Genomic DNA, 24206 nt, shown 5'->3' on the forward strand with positions numbered 1-24206 from the left:
ACGTGGGCAAAATCGTCTTGAAGCTGCCCCAGTGTAGGAGACCCCAGAGCCAACTTGGGAGTGGGCTCTAATCCCAGATCCGCCCCTGTAAAACTGGTCTAAGGAACTAAAAGAGTGTGTGTATGTCAAGTGCGGGGCGCTCTCTGTCGGCGCGGACAGAGGCCGAGGGAGACGAGTGAAGGAGTCCTGCCATCAGCTGATGCGCAACCTGAGGCCACCGGACCTGTGCTCCCGGTAAAGTTCCGTTTGGGAAACGTGGGAACCACAAGGCCTGCAACAGGCGCGCCACGCCCACCTCCGAACTAAGCCGCAGCCCCGGGGGTCTTGACGCTCTCCTAAACCCCGCCCCTCAGACCTAGCCCCGCCCCTTCCGGTCCTGTACCCGGAAGCTTCCTGGAGCTCGCCTTTTCGCCGTCCGGCCTGAGAACGCTCTCCCGGTAGTTTGGTTTGGAGGGTGTTTTCTAGGACGTCAACACGTCCTAGATTGAGACGCGGACTTTCCGTCAGTGCTGTAACAGCTTCCGGCTCTACCTGGCTGTTGATACTCTGTATCTGAGGCGGTGTCCCCTGGAAGGAGACCGAGCTTTATAGAGATATTCGGAGGAAGCCTACGGTAACCTACATCAGCCCGCCAAGATGGCGATGCAAGCGGCCAAGAGGGCGAATGTGAGTACCCCGCTTTCCGTGCGGGAGAGAAGCGATCTCTTTGCTTGACTGTCGCCGCGGGGGTGAGCGTTGTCCTCCGCCCGCAGGTGGGGAAGCCCATATCCTAGCCTGTCAGAGGAGACGCTGTCCCGGCCTTCTCCTCGGGCACGTTTCGCCCCCATTCCTATCGAGAGCTCCCTGGTGTCATTGACGTGTAAGGTCTACAGTCTCTTGTGCTTGACCTACATCTAGAACCAGGCATTATATAGTCTAAAAAGTCGATAGCACAGACGTACTCGGTAACTATATGGTTCATTGTCAGCTGGACCCTGGCATCTTTCTCCTATGTAGAGCTTTGGGAATCCTCTGTTAATATATTTAAGCACGTGCTGTGTCTTTGGTCTTAGAAATGGGAAACAATTAATCAGTTGTATATTTATTCAACACCTACTATGTTCTACACGCCATTGTTAGGTGTTGGGGTACAGCAGTGAATTAAACGGAAAGTCATGCCTATTTTCTGTTGTCAGAGAGCAGAGTGTTCTCAAAATCTTTAAGGAAAAATAACTTCTTTTAAGAAAGTAGGCACAGAGCTGGTGCCATGGTGCACGCCTGTAATCTCAGCACTCTGGGAGGCAGAAGCAGGCGGATCTCTGTGAATTCAAGGCCAGCCGGGTCTACTAAGCGAGTCCAAGACAGCTTCGGCTATTACGCAGAGAAACCCTGTCTCGAAAAACGAAGTAAGCAAGCAAGCAAACAAACAAAGTAGGAAACCGTTAAAACTTAGAAATATACCAAAGCAAAGACAGACCATAGGATATGCTGATGAAGATTTTGGTTTTCCTTGATTATTTGAATCATTTCAGTGAATGAAAACATGGTTTCTGTAGGAAGAAAAGGTGGTGGAAATTAAGAAAAAGAAAGCTTTTTTTTAGATGTATTTATTTATTATGTATACAATGTTCTGTCAGCATGTACACCTACACTCCAGAAGAGGGCAACAGATCTCATTATAGATGGTTGGGAGCCACTTTGTGGTTGCTGGGAATTGAACTCAGGACCTCTGGAAGAACAGCCAGTGCTCTTAACCTCTGAGCCATCTCTCCAGCCCCGAGTTTTCTTATTAATAAAGAAATTGAATTGTTCTAAAGCTACCTAAAGTGTTTTTTATATGCCAACAAGAGTGCACCAATAGAATGGGAGAAAAGAAAAACACTGTATTAAATTCTGGAGTGAAGCTGGAAATGTGGCTCAGTGGTAGAGTGCTTGCCCAGTGTGCATGAGTCTGTGAATTTGATTCCCAGGACCTCAAACCACAACAAAACCAAAAATAAAGAAATGGTTTTGAGTAGGTGAGTGGTTGGTATAGCAATAGAAGAAAAATGGATGGACATAGGAATAAAATTTAGCAATAGGAATATGTAGTACTTACCATTTGGTTATATGTTTTCCTCAAGAAGCATGGAGCCAGAGTTGTTTCCTGAGCTGGCTGAGAAGAGTACATAGTCCTTTCAAATTTTACAGGGAATGATGATGGTGAGGTTTTAGGATAGAAGAGAGAGGGCTACAATGTTTTGCAAAGTGAGAAAGCAGATTTAATAGAGAAACATATTTGTCTGGCAGTTGTTGATTATAAACGACTTGATCTGGAAATCTTACACTTACAACAACAACAACAACAATAATAATGTTTAAATGGGAGAAAGTAGATCTCTACCTTCAAATGAATACTAGCCAGTGCTGTATGATGCAAGGCACCTTGGTAATAGAATGTGTTATCACTTTTGAGCTGGGTAGGATGAAATGCTTGTTAAGTAGGTCCTGTTGGTTTGAACCCAGGGCCCTCTGAGCTCTAACAGCAACCTCACTATATTTTTATAATTTCTCTGAAATGAGCAGTGTAGTACATGCATATAACTTCAGCTCTTGAGAGGTGTAGGCAAGCGGTCAAGGACATCCCCAGCCATACAGTGATTGTGAGGTTAGACTGGACTTCTTAAAATCATATCTCAACAAAAGGAGGCAAAACTTTCCTTTTTATCACCTGAGAGCCTTCTTGGCTTTTAGGACTATGAGAGTCTGAGGACTTTGCATTTGAATGATCACCATCTCTCTGGGGAGTAAAGCAATTACTGGGAATACATCATTATCACCACTACGCATGTGACATAGGGAATAAGCTTTTACATTTTATTTTTTTATTACTGAATGTGTATGCTCATGTGCCTCAGAGCACATGTAGAGGTTAGAGGACAGTTTTGGAGAGTCTGATCTCTGATGTGTGCATTCCAGGGATTAACCCAGGTCATCAGGCTTGCTGGCAAGTGCCTTTTACATGCTGAACCATCTCACCAGCCTGAGAGTAAATATTTTATCCTTTCATTCATGTAATACTTAGCTCAGTGCCAGTTTAATAAGTAGCTATAGAAAAAATTTTGTCTGGTATATAATTGATTATATTAGCAAAAAGTGAGCTGTGAGTCATCAGTGTAGAGTAAGAAGATTACTAAGAGTGAGGAATGCATAACAGTTGGCCAAGAAAAGTAACAAACTATGGACCAGTATTTTAATATCAAAGATTGTGAGGAAACACAGGTGTTAGGAGGAAATGGAGTGTGGAGGAGCAGCAACAGCCAGGCACCCTAGAAGGTTGAAAGTTGAACACCAGAATGTAAAGAAATCAGTAAAAGCACTTTCAGCAGAGGGCTGGGTGGTAGCTAAGTCTGGGTGTCTAATAAAGCAAATGAGTCAATGTGTAGAGACTTTCCTTTTCTACTGACATGACTGGGGAAAAAAGCAAGATAAAATAAGTAGGGAGAGCTAGAAAGTGCAGGGAAGGCAGACATCTTGTTTTTTCTTCAAGCTCTCGCTAATACCTAGCCCACTGTGTACATTTAAAAGGCACTTGGTAACTATTTGATGAGTGAAAAGGAGCCCACTATTTTGTTTTATGTAGGGATTGGGAGGGCCAGATCAGCTGCTCAGGTGAGGACTAGAAGCTGGTGGGAAGGGAAAGCCTTAAAGAACAAGAGAAGCCATAACACAAGTTCTTAAAACATAAGAAGGCTGATGAGACTTGAAGTACTGGGGTAGGTTGATATGGAGTGGGGGCTCCCCTTTTGTGAGGGGAAGGGGAAAGAGTGTGGGAGGGTGGGACCAGGAGGAGAGGAGGGAGGTAAGAGGCTTCAGTCAGGGTGTACAGTGAATAAACAAACTTTTAAAAAGAAGCCATAAGAAGGCTTATGAGTGCGATTTTATTGTCTCTTCTTTCCCAGGAAACATTAAGGGTTTGTAAGTGAAGTGGGAAATGCTTGTTAAGTTAGACTGACTGAAAGCCTGGGTTCTAGTCCTACCAATAGTCTTCCCTCTGTTGTTTTCTGAAGAGCATGCCACCTCAAGTAGCAACCGACATTAGTTCTTATCAGTGGCTTCTTATTTGATATCATTGGGCTCTTTTTAATGGCAGCACTGCTGTCCTTCAGTATAATGATACATATTTCTCATTTTAGATTCGCCTCCCACCTGAAGTAAATCGGATTTTGTATATAAGGAATTTGCCATACAAAATCACAGCGGAAGAAATGTACGATATATTTGGGAAATACGGACCTATTCGTCAAATCAGAGTGTAAGTCTTCCTGAGACCTAAAATGTCACTTAAAGGATATGGCTGCCTAATTTATAATCTCACATTTGTGGCTGGCAGTAGACTGTACTACGTGGTGTGTAGTGATGTGTCTGTTGTATAGTGAGTAAAAGTGCCCTTGAGTTTAAGTACCTTTCTAGTACCATGTCATGTTTAGTGATAAAATCCTTGAATCTTGAATTGAACTATAAATATTTAGACAGTTTAACTATAACCCTTTTAGTAAGGCACCTGTAAGTAGGTCCTGTTGGTTTGAACCCAGGGCCCTCTGAGCTCTAACAGCAACCTCACTATATTTTTATAATTTCTCTGAAATGAGCAGTGTAGTACATGCATATAACTTCAGCTCTTGAGAGGTGTAGGCAAGCGGTCAAGGACATCCCCAGCCATACAGTGATTGTGAGGTTAGACTGGACTTCTTAAAATCATATCTCAACAAAAGGAGGCAAAACTTTCCTTTTTATCACCTGAGAGCCTTCTTGGCTTTTAGGACTATGAGAGTCTGAGGACTTTGCATTTGAATGATCACCATCTCTCTGGGGAGTAAAGCAATTACTGGGAATACATCATTAGTACCCAAATAAGGATAAAACAAAAGTACTATAGAACAGTTGCTCTTTTTAGGTCTCAGTCTGAGCAGCTGCTAAGGGCTTTGGACTCCTACAGAATACATTTTGTATATGTTTTGAGGAATGTAAGAATTCCAGGTCCTTCCAAGTACAAAGAATAATATGTAGATGATCTTTGGCTTGGGAGCTGCTGATCAAGAGTTTTCCATTAAAGCCTGGAACTAGCTCTGTGACAAGTAGCCAGACTTGTTAGTTTTGTTGTTGTTGTTTTGAGACAGGGTTTCTCTGTGTATCAAACCCTGGCTGTTCTGGACTGGCTTTGTAGACCAAGTTGGCCTTTAACTCACAGAGATCCATTTGCCTCTGCCTCCCAAGGGCTGGGACTAAAGGTGTGTGCCACCATGCCCAGCCTTGTTAGGTTTTTCTTCTGTAAGCTAATCTAGATGGTGGCCCCTTTGGTTCTTTTTTTTTTTTTTTTTTTAAGAATTATTAATTTATTTTGTGTAAATGAGTGCTTAAAATCAGGTTAAGGGCTGGTTGTCTATAGCTCAGTAGTAGAACAGCTTGCCTAGTATGTGACAGGACTCCAGATTAATCCCTGGATTAAACAAAACAAAAAGGATGTGGTTAGGCTCTGTCACTTAGAGTTTGTAAGGAGGAATAAGAGGAAAGAATAGGGAATAAATATATGAAGGAAATAGGAGAAAGGGTGAGCAGCTGAGCAGGTAGAGGCATCCTGCTGGGAACCCAAAGGGGCAAGACAGAAGTGCTGGAGGACATCCTCTGGCCTCCACATCCATGCTATGGCACATGTTGAACCCTCCTATGGCATATGGCATACACTTACAACAACAACAACAATAATAATGTTTAAATGGGAGAAAGTAGATCTCTACCTTCAAATGAATACTAGCCAGTGCTATATGATGCAAGGCACCTTGGTAATAGAATGTGTTATCACTTTTGAGCTGGGTAGGATGTGCCTGGAATCCCAGCACTTGGGAGGCTCCCAAGGCTAGACTGCGTGTGCAGCTGGCTCAGGCTGCGTATGTACAGCCTGTTGGAAAGAAAAGAAAAAAAAACAACTTACCTTTGCCCTTAAGGAATGCAAACTCTTTTTCGCTGTTTGTATAGTTCTCAACTTCCATACCTAATACAATCCTGAAAATGATTAACCTGTTAATAGTTATTAATACTATACCAAGAGAATACAGCATATAAAAATCCCGAGGAACATGGCAGTGCCCTAGAGACTGAGACAGGAAGATTGCAAGGCAAGGCCAGCCTAGACTTCATAGGGAGTACTTGTCTGAACGTACATTCTCTGCCAGACCCCAGCAACTTAACAGAGTGAGTTCATTGGTACTGGACTCTCCAGCCACCCCCATCAACTTTGTCTGTTATTTCTCTTTTATAGGAAACATACCTCTGAGCAGGGCCTCAATTAAAGAATGGGAGTAGGAGTTACAATTTTGTTTTGTTTTGAGAAAGGGTCATTGTGTTTCCACAGCCCTGTATTTATTTTTATTTTTTTGTATTTTGAGACCGGGTCTTTCTGCATAGCTCAGTATGTAGACCAGACCAGCTTTGAACTCACAAAGATCTACCTGCCTCTGTCTCCCAAGTTCTAGGATTAAGGTATTTGCTACTGTGCCCAGAGGTACAATATTTTTTGTTTGTTTTTGTTTTTCGAGAAAAGGTTTCTTTGTGTAATAGTCCTGGCAGTTCTGGAACTCTCTATGTAGACCAGACTGGCTTTGAACTCACAGGGAGCCTCCTGCCTCTGCCTCCTGAGTGCCAGGATTAAAGGCGTGTGCCACCACCTCTAGCTCCAGAGGTACAATTTTGAAGTTAGACTTTTACATGTTTTAACTTGTCCTTCTGTACCAGAATACTGTTTTGCCATAGGCTGAGTCTGGCAGGTGGTCATCTGCTGCAGAGCTGCTGCCTCACCTCTGCCCATGCAGGGACTTTGGCAGGTGGAGCATGAGCCCACATCCCAAACCTCATCCCAGGGCTGCATAGGGGTCTGTTTTGTACTCCAGACCATTAGGAAAGTGGGCTCTCTGACAACTATAGACATTCACAAGCCCCTGGCCACCTGCTGCTCTAGGTCGGTGTTGCTGTTGCTTCTCTTGCTTCTCCACCTCTCCAAGGAAGCCTCTAGGGTTAGGGGAACGTATGGCAAGCAGCACTCACCCCAGAAGCAGCCATAGCTGTGTGTAAAGGGCCAGCCGCCTGCCAGCATTTTGCCTGGCTCACAGATAACTGCCAGCTAGTATACTAATGCCCTGTTAGCAGACTCTTATTTTCCTAACCAAGGGGCTGCAGAATGAGTACACTAGAACTTTAGTTGGTTTAAAAACAAACTTTTAAAAATGAGCTTAAGGCTCACATAAAGGCAAAGTGAGAAAAGTGCAGAAAGCTGAGTATATAGGCCCATGCTCTGAATTTAGAATTCAGGGGTTCAGGGCAGGGAAAGCATGAGTTTGAGGCCATCTTGGTTATAGAGCAAGACCACTACTCAAAAAACAACAAAACAAGGGCTGGAAAGATGGCTCAGCAGTTAAGAGCACTGGCTGATCTTCCAAAGGACATGGGTTCAAATCCCAGCACCCACATGACAGCTCACAACTGTCTGTAATTCCAGTTCCAGGGGATTTGACACTCATACAGACATATGTGGAGACAGAGCACCAATATAAATAAAATTATTAAAAACAAAAACAACAAAACAAGTGTGATGGCTCATACCTATTACATAATCCTAACAGTTGGGTGACTGAGGTAGGAGGAATTACCAGTAGCAATCTGGGCTACATAGTGAATCCCTGGAAAAAGTCTGGGCCACAGAGAGACTGACTCAAAAAAACAAAAAGTAGAAAGAAAAAAAAACTATATCTCTGTTTACTTTAGAGGACATATTTCTGTCTGCCCATCCCCTCTCCCACATACAGGATGATTTTTTTTCTCTTTCTCTTTCTCTGTTTCTTTCTGGTTTTTTGAGACAGGATTTCTCTGTGTACCCTGGCTGTCCTGGACTCAGGCTATAGACCAGGCTGGTCTCAAACTCATAGAGATCTACCTGCCCCTGCCTCCTGAAGGGAGGGATCACAGGCATGTGCCACTGCCCCCCACTGATTGTTGACTTTTCTAGAATACTTAAGATCTTGCCATCTTGGTAGAGGCTTTCTCCCCACTCCCCTACATACTAAGTAGGTCTTATTATTATGAGTTTTATAAGCCTTGGTAAAATATTACGTAGAAATAATATATGGCCTGTGTCATAGTTTGTCTTATTTTTAAGAATTCAAATTAGGGACAGCAAGAAGGTTCCGTAATTAGAGATGCTGGTGTACAGAGACCTGATGACTTGAGTTTGATTCCCCAGATCCCACAAAATGTCTGGAAAGAAGCCACTTGCCAAAGTTGTCTCCTCACCACCACATGTGCACCTGAACACACACCTATATGTTTTTTAAAAAACATTTTTTTAATTTTTTTAAAAAAAATTCCAACTACATGCTGAATATGGTGGCCCAAACTAATATCCCAGTACTCAGTATTCTGTGGTAGTAGGATCTTAAGTTTGAGGGTAATGTAGGCTACCCTGTCCAAAATGATTAAATGAGTAAGTAAATGAATAAGAGAGAGGAGAGATGGTTGGTTGATTTCTAGAATCTCTGCTCTGAAATTCAGAATACTCTGAAGTCTAAATCTTAATACTGCAACGGCTTTGGGTTGGGGTTCTGCAACAAGTGAAAACCATGCAAGTACTCTAAAATCTGAAACCCTTTGGCTCCAGGAATTTCTGATAGGGATAATCAACCTGTATAACTGAGCTAGGATATGGGAGAAAAATGGCTTTAGAAACAACTGACTGTGTTTGGTGGCTAGCAGGCCCTCCGCCCTAAATGCTGTACTCTCTACTTCAAGACTGAAGTGTTACTCTGAGCCTGAGAAACAGGGAAGACGAGAAACATGAGCAGTATGTGCTGGCTTCGCACAGCTTTGAATTGTACTCATGTTTTGCAGCTTCGTTCTTTGGCCTTGAGATATTTTACTTCAAAACACGGTAGTTTAAAAAATTACGGGCTCGTTTAGCATACCTATTCATAATGTTTATTCTCTGTGCTGTTTTTCAGGTTAATTTTCAATTCCTTAAAATGTATTTATGTTGAGTGTCTCCAAGAGATTGTTAGAGTGCTGGGGGTAGAGTTCAGTGGTAGAGCACTTGGAATAGAGGGCTTGAATATATAGTTTATATTTTTAAAAATCCATTGCCAAAACAAAACCCAGTTACAGGTTCAAAAAGACTACAAATTGTTGCTCTTTGGGCAAATGTGTCTTCTGACCGTTCTGCAGAGGGAACACACCTGAAACCAGAGGAACTGCCTATGTAGTCTACGAGGACATCTTTGATGCGAAGAACGCATGTGACCACCTCTCGGGCTTCAACGTCTGTAACAGATACCTCGTGGTTTTGTATTATAATGCTAACCGGGTGAGTACAGCCCACTGGGCAGGGTGGCTGGTGCAGGGAAGTGTGTGGGTTTCCTCCTGCCGTGCTGCTGGGGAGCTCCTTTCACTGTAGCTCAGTACCAGTCAGCTGTGGCGCTTTCACACCTGCAGGCCTTCCAGAAGATGGACACCAAGAAGAAGGAGGAGCAGCTGAAGCTTCTCAAGGAAAAGTACGGCATCAACACAGATCCCCCCAAATGAGTAACAGCCATGCCCAGCCCCGGTTGCTCTTCTTTTTAATTAATACTGAATATTGTGATTTCTTATTTGAGGCCAAGAATGACTTGTTTGAAACTTTTCTAAACACTAGAATATATTATGTTAATAAACTGGTAGCTTTTTGTAAAACATGTCAGTGTTTTCTCTTCTCACGCCTCTTTAATACCAGGGAAAAACAACAGGAGAACCACATGCAGGATTGTGGATGAGCCTACGGACTGAGGTCCTTGAGAACACTAACTCTTTTCTTCCTTTTTTTAATACTTGTTTATTTGTTGTGTATGTGTCTGTGAACGGGCACACGTGTGGCAATCAGAATGACTTGTAGAAGTTGATTCTCTTCTTCTACCACATTGGTCTTGGGGATTGAACTCAGGTTGCCAGGCTTGATAACATATGCCTTTATGAAACTCTGAGCCATAAGAGGAACTAGTAGACTTGTTTAATTTTGTCTTGTTTTTTGAGACAGTCTCTCCATGTAGACTAGGCTGGCCTCCAACCCTGAGATCTCTTCCTGCCTCGGCCTACAAGTACTAGGATTAAAGACATGAACCACCAATATCCAGCCTAGACTTGTCATTTTTAACTAATAATACCCACGAGGTAGGTCACATTTGAGGACACACAAGTTCATCCTGTTGGTTGAATGCCAGGGTGCATGCCTGTTATCCCAGCACTTAGGGGGGCAGAAGCAGGAGGATCTCTGTGAGTTCAAGACTAGCCTGGTCTACAAAGTGAGTACAGAACAGCCAAGGCTACACAGAGAAACCCTGTCTCAAAAAAACCAAAAGAATGAAAGAGAGAGAAAGAAACAGAGAGAAAGAGAGAGAAGGAAAGAAAGATAAAGAAAGGAAGAAGAAAGAGGAAAGCTGGTACACAGGTTATAATCCCAGCACTTGGGAAGCTGAAGCAGGGGGTTCACCATGAGTGAATTACATAGACCTTCCTAGGCTATGTAGTAAATTCTAGGCCAGTCTCAGCCTGGGCTATGGAATAAGACTGGTCACAAAACACAAAGGCGGAGACGTGAGAGGACTGGTACGAGAACCACAAAGAACCAGACACCTGTCAGTGTGGTAGCCTTCATCCTTACAACAGAGGTCATTATCCTTTGCAGAGGTCTGTCATAGAAGTGATCACTCAGAGGCCAGCATGTTGTTAGAAACTTGAGAACAAGCTGTTTAGGCACCGATGCCATTACAACGATGACATTGTACTTATGTAGACTCGCCTTTTCATTATTAACTATCCATATATTTTGGACTAGGCTCACAGTATGTCTTTGTCATAAATAAAATGCTTAATAGTAGGAGTTTCCATGACATGGGAAGACTGTAATAATTGTCACATTCACTTGGCTTGGCAGCCTGGGAGAAAACAGCTATAAATTTTCTTTTTATAGTTCAGGCACAGGCCAAATGGAGGCATGTGGATTGATTGTTTTGTGAACCTAGAGTCACTTGGAAGGCTACATATACTGACTTGTGTGGACAATCAAAGATATCCTACTTTTAAATCCATGTAAAGACTCATTACTTTTAAGAAAATAGGCTTTTCTATGTTTTGTACTGTCTTTTCAAAGCTCGCTCGAAAATGAAGAAATGACTTATTATGTCTGAGTGGTTTTTGAAAGCACTGTAAAAAAAATTTCCATTTTGGTTTTTTGAGACAGGGCTTCTGTGTGTATGTAGCCTTGGGTGTCCTGGAACTCAGTCTGTAGAGCAGGCTGGCCTTGAACTCATAAAGATCCACCTGGAATTAAAGGGGTGTGCCACCACAGGCAGCAAAAAGCCATTTCTAAGAAGGGTAGGCAGAGAAGCCACACTTTCTGGTGAGCGCCTTTATGATTTCCTTACTAATTCCATAATGCATGCTGTGTCTTCGGTGTTCGCAGACATAGATGGTGGTCTGAAAGACCCTTGTCAGGGGAACACAGAAATTAGACTACCTGAGAGGGACGTCTCCGAGCGGCAGGCCAGCTCACCTCTAACAGTGTTAATAACCAGGAAAATTCCTTCTATTGGCAGTAAGGAACAGTCCGTCATTCAGATTATGTGTCTATTAGCTGAATTTCCTGACCCAAAGTTAGAGTTTTAAAACCAGGACTGGGGATATAGCTCAACAGGAGGGCTTTCTGAGCCAGTTGCTATAGCACTACAGAAAACAAATTTGTTTCTAGGTGTTTGGAATTCTGTAATTTAGTTACGAGAACTCAGACTTGGGACAGACACTGAGCCTCTCTGTAGGAGGTATGTTGCTAAATCTGAGGCTTTAGTTGATGATTGTCTTGTGCAGCAGCCATCTAAAGTTCAGTTTTTTAAAATCAGGTTAAGAGTGTAAGGAACAGAGCTGGTCATGTGGGTACACACTTGTAATCCAAACACTGAAGAGGCAGAGGCAGGAAAATCATACATTTGAGGCCAGCCTAGGCTACACAGTGAACTCCTTACTCAAAAAACAGAAAATGCAACAGGTGATTGCGTTCCCATATTCACCTTTGCAGGTGTGTCCAAGTTGCTTTACTTTGAGTGAGGCCAAGTCTCAAGTTTCTTGACTCATGAGATTCATTGAGCAGCAGTTTGAAAACAACTGATAGGGTATGGATCTTATTACTGGTCTATTGCTTACCAACCTTTAATGGCTCTCTCAAGACACTGTCTAAACTCTTTGGCATATGTCATAATTTCCTACATCATCTTCCAAATACTTGAGAAAGCACCCATCTCTCTGCTTACCTGTAAAGCCTAGTGTATCCTTCAAGGGCTAGCTAATCGGTGTTCTCATTTGTAGGGTTTCTTCAGTGTCATTATAGCCTCCTGGCACCCAGTCAATACTACTATAGACAGATCTTTTGCATGCCCTACAGTGGGCCCACGAAATAGTCTTTGGTGTCATTTTTGCTCATCCTGTTGGTATCACAGAAGAAAGCATGGGCATGTCTTCTAGTCAGGCTGGCTTCTGAGGAAGTACAGGTGTTGGAATCATCAAGGAGAGTAAGGAAGCAGGACATTTCAGAAGAGACACCCCGGAGAGGATGGCTCCAGCATCCTTTGGCCGATGTAGTCACACAGACTAAGTAAAAGCAAATTTTCATTCATGATTTCATCCAAGGCACTGCCTTCTCATGCACCCCTCAGCCCTCAGCAGAGGAATTCATCCATGACTTCCTGGAGATGAGGGGTAGAGACGGTAGCCCCAACTGTGGCCCCACATCCTACCTAGGATGTTACCTGATGTAAATCAGTGGGTCTTTAATCCTAACACTTGAGAGACAGAGGCAGACAGATCTCTTTGAGTTTGAGTTCAAGGCCAGCTTGGGGGGAGGAGGGACAACAGTGAGGTCCTGTCTCAAATAAATAGATAACACACAGTGAGAGCCTTTCTCAAGTAAATAAGTAAACAAGATGATGGCTCCTGAGTACTAACACTATAGGTCGTCCTCTGGTCTCCCTATGCTTGTGCATACACACACACACACACACACACACACTCTACATTATTATCAGAAGTAACTTCTTGGTAAGCCAGAGCAAATCTTAAGTGGTGCCTATGAAAATAAGCCTCAGAATCAAACATTCTTTTCAAAAGTAACTTCCTGGAGCTTGTGAGTCCAAGGTTTCAAGCCTTTAACACATTCATTTGCTCAGACACATATGGTTCCTGTCCGGTGAGGGAAGCTCAGCCCTCACTCTCTTCAAACAGATGAAGTTGCAGGACCACCTGGACATCAAACCCATCCAGGGTTGCTAGGACGCTGGCTTAGTTATGCAGAGGACTCAGAGCTAGTGAATCTAGTAGGGTAACAGCTAATTTACAAAGATGCTTAGAGGATTTGTGATCATTTTATTGAAAAAGTAAAGCTAGACGTGGTGCTGTGTATGCACCTGTAACCCCACCAGTCAGCAGGCTGGCTGAAGGAGTGAGGTCAGCCTGGCCTCTGAGAGCCTGTCTAAAAGCGCGGGAACAAGGTTCAGCATGAACAGCTGGCTCACACAGCTATCATGTACACTCCCGTCTACTTGGAAACCCCCTTTCACCAAGGGCAGTTGGCTTGTGTGTCATTAAAGGACTTCCCACAACATGATGGACAGGAAGATGCCAAGCACGGAACCTTTATTTTACATAGTGTTTCCAGAGAGGGCACTGCTTAACGTGAGCAGACAACAAAAGGTAAGAAAGTGACAGCAAAGGTAGCTTGCTCAAGTCCCTCTGTGTGACCACGTACAGTGCATGTCTGAGCACCTTGTATGTCCGGCTTAAGTGCAGCTAAGGCAATATAGATTGTGCAAACAAGATCTGTGTCCTGTGATCAGGAATGGCTACTACATGCAACACACAAATTGTACAGCCTGAAATGTTTGGCTCTGTAACTAAAGTTCCTTCAAGCAAAGAGGTATGGGGATGGTTAAATGGTGGGCACATACAAAGCAAGTTGGGCAGAAGGAACAGATAATGAAGAGAAGCGGTGGGATCACACTGATCAAGAGCCCTACAGAGGAGGAGCCATCCCAGTGGTAGAGCAGGCTAGAACAGAGACCAGGAGCCGTCTCCAGCCACTTTGAGTTCCTTCCTGCCTTCACTCTAAGTTCAGCAGCTCCACGTCAAAGATGAGGGTGGCATTGGGAGGGATGACACCAGGGTGGCCCGTAGCTCCATATGCCACATCAGGGGTGCAGGTCAGCTTCGCCCTCTGCCCCAAGCTCATCTAGCAGGGATGGGGGCAGATGGGGAGAGGAGAAAGAGGACCCAGCTTGATTTAAAAGAAAAAAGTAAGATAACTATGGCATTTTCCCCAAACCATCATTACGGTAATTCCAAAGATCTGAGATTAATTTTATACATGGCACACTATAGTTAAGCTAAGAGCTTAAATATGCAGATTCTGCCTCAAAATAGACTCGACTATGGGGCAGTTAACAGCCACAAAGTAGTCTCAGATTCATTCAAGCAGCAAATGTTATTGGTTATCCTGCTAGAGCATGGCCCAAACACTTGTGTCTGCTCATAATTATTCCTGGGCCTCTTCCGAAGTAGCCTAAAAGGAACAGCACTGACGACACCGTGACAAGAATAGTTGAGATTCAGCAACTCAAGGCCACAGCAAGGTGACAGAGACAAAGTTACAGGAGTGGAGCATCTTACAACTTCCCACAGAAACTGAGGGAGCGCTGGAACCAAAACCCGTCAGCGCTGTCCACCACCAGCCATTCACCAGTGGGATAGCTGGGAGGTATGCATTTCAAAGAATTCCAGAAATTCGAGCTGACTGGCTAATTGTGTCGATGTTAAAGTTCTAGCTGAATCACTGAAGTATGGCTTATATATGTTAACATTTGAGGAAGCCTGGTGAAAATTATATAGGCGCTTCACTAAAAAAAAAAAAAAAAATTATATCTGAAATAGCTTCAAAACTGTTAAAAAGCAAAAACCAAAGCACTTCTTGGCTTATCCATTTCTAGTTCTTTTTAACTCAGACAGCTTGTTGGCTCAAGCCAGCCTAGGAGGGATGCTTGGGATGAGACACAGAGGTGCCAGTCACAGAAAAGGGGGAGGACAGAGGCAGGAGTGGGCACTAGGTGGCGTTGCTGCATCCTGGCGGCGGAGTCAAGGCAGTGGTCTGCGTTAGGGCCCCTGGAGAAGGGGAGGGCCCAAATCCACCGCTCTTTACAGCGCACAGTGGTAGAATCCTCAGCCTCCCTCAAAACCTCACTGCGCATCCTCAGCCTACCTGGGCAGCGCCTTCTTCAAAGCCCTTGATGACTTCCTGCTTGCCAATTCGGAACTTGAAAGGTTTGTTTCTGTCTCTGGATGAATCGAATTTCTTGCCATTTTGGAGCATTCCTATCAAAGCAAGAAGAGGGTAGAAAAGAGCTGTGGTTGTGGGTGAACTAACAGTAGGACTCAGCAGTCTGCAGGAATTCCTCTTCTCTTCAGCCTAAGTCCGCTCCTCTTCGACCCTCCCCATCAGACGCCCTGACAAGCAAGCGGGAAACCTGGACCCATCTTTCTGCCTCACCCCCACATGCAGCCTGTCACCAAGTCCTATATCTCTTTAGAATCCACCTACTTTGGTTTCTGCTACTGCCACCGCTCTGGTCTCACTGAGTCACCACATCTCCTCGGGGCCAGGGACGGCCTCTAGAAGCTGGCGCGTGCACGCCTCGCCTGGCTTTCCCTCTCCACAGCGACAACTTTTCTTTGTTTTCCCTTTAGACACAGTTCTGATATTTACTTCCCTGCTTAGAACACTTCAATAGCTCCTGGAACAGAATCCAAAGCCTATTCAAAGCACACCATCCTCAACTTCCTCTACACCTCCTAAACTTCTCACGCTACTTCCTCGGGCCTTCTGGTCTCAGGACCAGCCCTCACCTAACGTTCTCAGTGCTTCCTCAGAATGCAAAGCCCAGAGATCACATTGCTGTATCACCCCCTGCTGCAGTGAAAGCGCAAGGTGACTCGGCCGATCTGTGTTACCTCCCAGCCCCCATACAAACAGCTGCTTTATCCTGGAGCACGCAGGTATGACCTCTGGCGGTTTGTACGGGCCGTTAACTTCTTCACATGGTGTCTAGTGATCCCCGACATCAGTGTGTTGTCGCCGTCCATCAGCCCAAGGACACAGAGCACCACTGCTTATCTGTCCTCTCACTCGAAGACTAGAGTTTCCTCTTAAATTTTAATTTTATTTTATGTGTATAGGTGTTTGCCTGCATGTATGCCTGGGCACCATAGAAGTGTCTGATGCCCCTGACGGGAAGAATATGGCATCAGATACCCTGGAACTGGAGTTACAGATGATTGTGAAGCACCATATCAGTGCTGGGAATTGAAGCCACGTCCACTGCAAGAGCAGCTAGTACTCTTAACCACTGAGCCAGCTCTCCAGCCCCAGACTCAATTTTCTGTATACCATGCTATTCCACGACCTCTGTAGTTGCTAAACCACCACGTAAGAGAATTTGGGACTATACGAAGACCTGGCCTGGTTATGTTCAAAAACTGAGTTCTTATTGTTTTGAGGTTTTGTTTTGTTTCAACAGAGTTTTACTCTGTAGCTCAGGCTGGCCTGGAGTTCAGTATGTAGCCCTGGCTGGCCTTGAACTTGCAGGAGTTTCCAGGTGCTCACCTCCTCATGCGTGAGTCACACACCCAGCTGACACAGGGATTTGACTGCAGTCTGGCACTGACTCACTGGGTGATATAGGAGATAGTTTCCATGTTTAACGGAGGCTTTGCCAGCTTAAGCGTCTAAGCATCTATTATTTCTGAACTCCAGCAACTTGAGTGTGTACTAGAGCGTCTTATTTACCCACCTTCTGTGTAGAATAGATTGGGCTCCTGCCCTAAGTTCTAAATGTGGCAAAAGAGAAACCCTTCTGGCTACCCAGAGATACACACAGATGGATGCTACAGAGATCAAACACAAACTCATGCACATACACAGTTGCTAAGATATCCACATTCGCAGAGACATTTCTGCTGCTCACACGCACATACACACACACACACTCAGGAGAGAAGCCCTGATGGTCAAACAGATGCTAAGAAAATATTTAGATCGACAGACCTACGTATATCCATACAGACATGCGCTTGGACAAATACATGCTTGAATATGGCACATTCACAGTCTGTTTATAGACTGGCTTTCCCATTCCCCAATGCCTTCAGGTTTCATAAAGCTGAATCTACTTGAAACCATGAAACCGTTATCTGTGACTGTAAATTCAGCCAAAGCCACAAAATCCAGAAACAGGCTCACATGAATATGTTTACTTCCTTTATAAAGATGCCACTGTAATACATCAAATAGAGGATGACTTTTTGGATTAACACTACTGGATCAAATCTGTATCCACATGGGGGAAAATGGACTTAAGCTTCTAGCACCTCCACACGCAAAAATCAATTCCAGGTGAATCATAGACCTAAATATGAAGATAATATCATGAAACTTCAGGCTTGGGCTGTAGTATAGTGAGGGGATACTCAACTGTAGTTTCAAAGATCTGAGTTCGATACTTAGCACCACAAACTACTACCACTACTCAAAGTTTCTACAAAGTAGTTGGACTTGATGGTGCACACCTGTAATCCCAACACTCAGGCAGAAGGTAGGAGGACCAGGAATTCAAGGCCAGCCTTGACTATAGAACAAATTCAAGGCCAACATGGGATCCTGTCTCAAATGAAAAAACAACAAAAAGAAAAGAAAAACAACACCACCACCATTTCTACTAGGTGACAAACAGAAATAAATGAGTACGTTCATAATATAGTGAAGGATTTCTTGAAGTGAACACAGGAAAAGGTGTAAGCATGATGGAGAAGACTGGTAAGTATAAGGTCATTAAATTTAAGAACTTCTGCTCAAAAGATACTATTAAAAGTTCAATGGCAGAGCCAGAGAACCGGGGTTCCCAGCCCACACAGCAGCTCACATCTGTCTGTAATTCCAGTTTCCAAAGATCTGATGTCCTCTTCCAACCTGTGAGCTAGCTTCACAAACTCACCTTGTAGCTGAGGTTGGCCTTGAGCTTTTGATTCTCTTGTTCCCACTCCCAAGTGTGGGTATTATAAGTGTGCAGCTTATATTTAATTTTTTAAAAGTTCGCCAGAAGTTTCTTACATATAGTCCCCTGCTGTATTTTCTAAGACAGTTTCTCCCAGGGCAGAGCCGTCAGTAGCTGATGTTAGTGTTTAAGGCACACAGCCTACCTGAGGTATATAATGTCGGGAAACTTTGCAAAAGGACATCCGGTTTCATTAACTTGATAAACAGTGGTCTGTCCACAACATGGAGAACAGACAAATCAATTACCCTGGCCAGAGACTCCAGAAGCCCCAAGGTAATTAGGCCACATCACCAAGAGATTAGACAGCCCTGGTGTGCTGACATCAGCGACTGGAGATACCGCTGTTAAAAAACAGCCATGTCATCTGCTAGAACCAATCTGGTGCTTCACACTGGCCTAGAGAACTGCTAAAAATGGCCCCATCTGAATATGTCCTAGGAATTAAGCTGGCCTTGCTGTATGCTAAATGGCTGTCACCCTAAGAGTTAGCCACATTGGGAAGCGAGTCACAAGGCAGGATCCTTACACCTCTTAGAGCAAACGCCTGCCAACAGTCTTACTGCCTGCAGTCCGAAAGAACTCATCTAGAACGTTTCTGGGGGTGGGGAGGAGGGAGATGGCTCAGCGGCACTTCAGTTCCAAGCACACGCAGGGTGAATCAGAAACATCCATAACCCCAATACCACGGGATCTGACACCTTCTTAGCTCCACCAGGCAAGCATGTGGCACACAGACATACATGCAGCCAGAACACCCATACACACAAAGTAAAATAAATAAATATAGAATGTCCCTTGGTCCATGGGTTTTTCAAACGCATCCCCCAAGAAGAGAGAGCAGAGGTGTGGCAACCTCCTCTGGATTCTCCCAGCACACTGTCCCCATCCCTCCCACTGCAGTGGGGTTTGGTGGGTGTGGGAGGGCACAAAAGAAGAAAAATAGGGGGAAGGGGGATTTTTGAGGGTGCTCGGATATTTCAGAATAAGTTTGAAACATCAGACAGGAGCAGGAGGGTCAGGGTAGCATCCTGCCCACCATCAGGGAATGAAACTAGAGGTGTTTGGTTCTACCACAGGCTGGCACCATTGATGGTCTTTGTGGGTAAGGAAAAGGTATATCTGGTCACAGGAAACTTGGCTGCCTTGGGCTTTGAGGATAATCCATGGACAAGACCCTCTGGAGAGGAGCTTAGAGGACAGCCCTGCCTTGGGAGAGGGGCAGGCCTGGACCAGAGCAAAACCTACCTGTGTAGTGCACCACGCATATCTGACCCTTCTTGGGGAATGTCCTTCCTGTCGGGAGAGATGGAGGCAGATGAAAACCTAGGGTATTAGGAAAAACTCACCAAGGCGGGCAGTGGCAGCACGCGCCTTTAGAACCAGCAATTGTGAGGCAGAGGCAGGCAGATCTCTGTGTGTTTGAAGCCAGCCTGGTCTACAGAGCAAATTCCAGGACTTCCAGGGCTACGTAGTGAGACCCACTCTCAAAAAACAAACAAACAAACAAAAGGGGGGCATAGGAGAAGAAGGATGGGCGGGATTGGGAGGGGATGAAGGAGGGGGCTACAGCCAAGATACAAAGTGAATAAACTGTAATTAATAAAAAAATAAATTTTAAAAAAGGAAAGAAGAACTCACCTGACCATCCAAGTTTGATCATGACCCTGACTGACTCACTTCTCTTTACCATAGAGAAGCCTATCTCTGTGCCTTGTATGAGCCAGACCTAATGATGTCTCCTTTCTGGCTTGTATTTGAACTTTGTTATTGATCTCAATTTACTATTCTCAAAAACAAAACAAAGCAAAACAAAAAAAGCCCCATTACTTTTTATTGCTCCCTTTACTTTCATCTATTCTACAAGTATTCACGAATAGCCTACTATGGTCAGACCTGAAGTAGGTTCCAGAGACAGAGAGTAATATATGAACTTATGAAGAATAGAAGCGGAAACATAAATCTCAGATCACTAAAGAGTGATGACCCCCGTCAAGCAATCATTTACAAGAAATTGATAATGGCCAGGCCAATGTGCCCTAATGTCGGAGATCCAGCAGAGAACAATAGATAGATCTCCTGCTCTTCTGGGGTCTCCTGGGGTCTACATTCTTTCTTTTGTATATGTGGGATGGTCATGTGGTGTGGGATGAGGTGGTGGTGGTGGTGGTGGTGGTGGTGGTGGTGGTGTGTGTGTGTGGTGCATGCATTTGAATGCACAGGTGTGCATGCCACATGCCCATGAGCTTGCTTGCAGGACAGAGAAAGATTTCGTGTCTTCCTCTATCCCCTTCCAATTTATTTCCTTGAGATAGGCAGTCAATGAACCAGAAGCTATGCCACAGAGCTCACAGGATCTGCTCCCCAGTGCTGGAGTCACAGGCACTAGCAGTCACACACAGCTCTTTTGCATGAATGATGGAGATTCAAGCTCAAGCCTTCATGTTTGCATAGCTAGAGCTCTAAGCCATCTCCCCAGTTTACATTCTAATGGAAGGAGACAATGCTCATATAAATAAGATAATTATAGATGATGATAAGTCCTCTAAAGAAAATTAACACACTGATGAATTTCAGAGACATGGTAAGCCAGCAATTTCAGAAAGGGCATGCCAAGAAGGCATTTTGGAGATGGTGATGTTTGAGCTGGTACTTTAGGAAGGAACTAACTCAAAGACCATGACGCAGGAAAGGATTGCTATGTTTTCAGACTAGAAGAGAGGAGGGTGAGATGGAGGCGAGGGACATGAAAGAGATGCACCATGCAGCTTGCAGAGATGGGTTTAATACTAAATGCAATAGGAAACCGCTGAAGGGTTTAAAAGCATGGGAATGACCTAATCTGAATTAAGATTTTATAAGATCACTCTGGCTCCTGCCCGTGGGATGGGTGGTTAGACATCTGTTGCAATAATCTAGACAAGAAATCAATGGTGGCACGAATTAAGGTCGTGGCAGCAGAGAAGGGAGTGAAATAGGCTGAAGATGTATGTTGGAGGCAGGGCTGACGAGGGCATGCAAACGGACGGGAGAAGCGGCCCACCACCCTTCTCACCATTGGAGGAGGGAAAAGAAGAAAACAAGGAAGATGCTTGAATTTGGGGTTTGGGTAACTGTAAGGTGGTAGAGCTGTTTTGAGAGATGAAAACACTGGAAGGGAACAGATTTGTGCGGGTGGCAATCTTGAGCTGCCTATTAGACATGCAAGTTTTCACTGCAGGCAGGCAGATGCAGAGCTGACACACTGGATAAGCACATTGGGTGGAATATAAAATCACGAGGCTGGATTACGAGCTTGGGAACATAACACAGTCAACATCTAGTGGACTGTAGGAGCCTGCCAGAGGAAGCCAAAGAAAGCCTTGCAGAAAATAGTTCAATTGGCTGTTAAAAGATGAGCAAAAGTCTGTCTGGAGAAGTTAAGGGATCTGGGAAACGACCTGTAAGACCTGTTCAGAAGCCTGGAATCCGGAGTTGGGATGTACGGCAGTTGCCTAGCATGCACAAGGCCCTGGGTTCCAGCCCAAAGCACACAAAGTCTTAGGGTCCTAGATAGTCCAGTTATAGTGGGAGCCCATTGGTCCCATAGGTATCCGGGGGGCCCAGCACATATTACACATTCCATAAATATTTGCTAAATGAGTGCTGTGTTTAGCAACTCAAAAGTGGCTTGGCGAGGTTGGTTGTGGGCACAGGGACAGTAGGGAAAGAGGAGGGAGCAGCGTGGTCACTCTCACCCTGTCTATCACTAAGGGGCCAGACTGCTAGCAGAAGTAGGGGCAAGAATCTTTTAATACTTTTCTGCCTGAGGGAGGGGCCTGTTAAGTCCTGTATTTTAGAAGGAGACTGGTGAGGAAACGAGGGGGGGTGAGGAGAGGAGGTTAAACGGAAGTCAGGGAAATGAGAATGAAGATGGGGCGAGAGCTCAGAGCCTGCCTGGGTGACAGGGCCTGAGAAAGGCTTCCTCAACCTTAGCACCAAGATTCTTTGCATGGGCAGAGAAACCTGTACCCCGAATGAGTGATCTGGGTAGCAGCTGGTACTTCCGGGAACCCCTCGTTTTGTAACCAAGAAGCCCCTTCAATTTCCTGAGGAGGAGCCAATAATATCTAACAGCAAGTTTGCTTGTTAAACACTTGTAGACCTTGGGGTGGCTTTGGGTCTGGATTAAATTTCACTTAAGAAATAACTACTCCTTGAATATCGATAGCCAGGTTTCTAAGTAGTTGAAAAAAACTTGGTTCTCTTAACAGAAGACAGGGGACCCAGAGACAGACTTGAGGGGTGAACAAAGTTAGGGAACACGAGTTCTGGTTGAACTAGCTAAGGCACCATGGGTCAAGCAAGCAAGTCCAGAGGCTGGGTTTTGAGGTTTGACTGTGGAGGTCAAGGTAGCGGGCAGATGACCAGAGAGGCTGAGGAGGACCAGGACGGTGAACTAAGAAGCAAAAGCAGCCAAAGGCGTGGCACGCACCCAAATTGGCTCTCTTTCTACAGCTTACTGCTTGCTGCCCAGACCTGAGGGCTGCCAGACAAGGGGACCGGCGGGGTGGGGTGCATTAGGAGGGGTTTCCCTGTGCAGCAGGGACCCCCAGAGAGGGTCGATCCCTGGTGCCGAACTGGGAAAACGGAGCTGAAATTCGAACCTGGAAAGTCAGCAGCAGCGGATAATGGAGAGGTTGCAGCTCAGGCATCAGCAGCCACAGCCTACGAGAGTGACACGGACCCCCTTGCCCCAAGGTGGCCACCTTCACTCCCCAAGGCGAGCGGGCGCTGGAGGAGGATGGTGGAGAATTGTTCTCTAGAACCCTCAAGAATCAGAGTCGTGTGTGTGGGTGTGTGGGGGGGGTCTCTTCTTGCCGCACGCATCTTTAACCCCCTCCCCTTCAGGTCCCCGGAGCCACCTCGGAATCAGATCCCTGCCGCGGACTCCACCCCGGGACCCCTCCTCCTCCCGGGCCCCGTTGCCCGGTACCGTCTCCCGGGGAGATGGTCTCGATCTCCACGCCCATCGTGGTCCCACAGGCCCCGCCTCCAGGGGGGTCCTCGCGGTTGCCCCGACCCCGGCTCCGCTCAGGCCCGACCCCGCAGGTGCTCTGGCTCGCCTTCTGGCCGCCACTGCAGAGCCGGAGGAGGTGCGGCTGGAGTCAGGACCTGCGCGGGGAGGGGCCGCCGGGAAGGGGGCGGCGGGGTGGAGCCGTGCGACAAGGTGGGGTCGGCCGGGGCGGGGCCCGGGGGAAGCGACCCTGACGCGGCTGCTCTGGAGCCTGGGCAGACTAACCACCATTAACCCACTGGCGGAGGGGAGGGCGGCTGAGCGAGGCGTGCCGGCACCGGCACAGCCACACTTCCATCCGCTCAAGGCGTATTTACTTAGCACCTACTCGATGCAAAGCTCCAGGGAGTCCACCGGTCCTACAGACTAGGGAGAGAAAGCCGGTAATTAAACTAACACTGTAAATACATGTGCTCAGTCCCGTAGGGTTGAGAGCACAACGGAAGCACACAAGACCGATGCCTATCCTGGCTAAGATTCCCGAATCCATAGGAGCAGAGCCAGGGGGAGGGGGAGAACGGGCTGAGACCAATAATAATTGATGATTCTACCCCAACCACCTTAAGCTCGTATTCATCACCCCTCCAAGTTCTCCGGCGGGTATTTGTATTGCGGGGAAGGGGGTCTATTTTTCAAGGCAAAGGACTGCTCCATTGGGGATTCCAATTGAAGTAAAACAGGATCGCTGAGGACACAGCCGGGAGTGGCGAGTGTGGTAGAATGAATGAATGAATTCCTTTTCCCAAACCAGGCCTGAATCTAGAAAGTTACTTCTGTCCTTCCGGCATCCTCTGCCTCCGTGGTGCAGGGAATGGAGCCCAGGGAAACCAGGGTCTCCTCCACACCCTAGGCTAACAGAGGCTACAGACCATAGTCCCTAGAAGGGACTGGGAGGAGGTAGCATTTGCTTGAAGGTTGGAGGAGACTAAGAAATGTCCCCCAACCCTTTCTACACGTTGCAAAAATCGACATGA

The 24206-nt window shown here is 45.6% G+C and overlaps 2 protein-coding genes across 3 annotated transcripts; one reads left to right on the forward strand and one right to left on the reverse strand.

The window, feature by feature from the left end:
- Positions 1–390: 390 nt before the first annotated feature.
- On the forward strand, positions 391–9729 carry Sf3b6 (splicing factor 3b subunit 6). Its single transcript, XM_021644958.2, has 4 exons — positions 391–666; positions 4155–4273; positions 9226–9364; positions 9493–9729. Exons 1-4 carry the CDS (start codon positions 637–639, stop codon positions 9580–9582), a joined length of 378 nt encoding a protein of 125 aa, XP_021500633.1. The 5' UTR covers positions 391–636; the 3' UTR covers positions 9583–9729.
- A 3957-nt stretch (positions 9730–13686) lies between these two features.
- Positions 13687–23487, reverse strand: Fkbp1b (FKBP prolyl isomerase 1B). Of its 2 annotated transcripts, none has more exons than XM_021644973.2 (4): positions 23152–23487; positions 19425–19472; positions 15329–15441; positions 13687–14350 (listed from the first exon to the last, which is right to left on the reverse strand). In XM_021644973.2, the coding sequence occupies exons 1-4, from the start codon at positions 23186–23188 to the stop codon at positions 14306–14308; spliced, it is 243 nt and encodes an 80-aa protein (XP_021500648.1). In that variant the 5' UTR covers positions 23189–23487; the 3' UTR covers positions 13687–14305. The 2 variants fall into 2 exon arrangements, with proteins under 2 accessions (XP_021500648.1, XP_021500647.1); XM_021644972.2 differs by having other exon boundaries at positions 13687–14305; positions 23152–23472.
- Positions 23488–24206: the final 719 nt, after the last annotated feature.

Source organism: Meriones unguiculatus, chromosome 1, assembly GCF_030254825.1.
Source record: "Meriones unguiculatus strain TT.TT164.6M chromosome 1, Bangor_MerUng_6.1, whole genome shotgun sequence".
NCBI lineage: Eukaryota > Metazoa > Chordata > Mammalia > Rodentia > Muridae > Meriones > Meriones unguiculatus.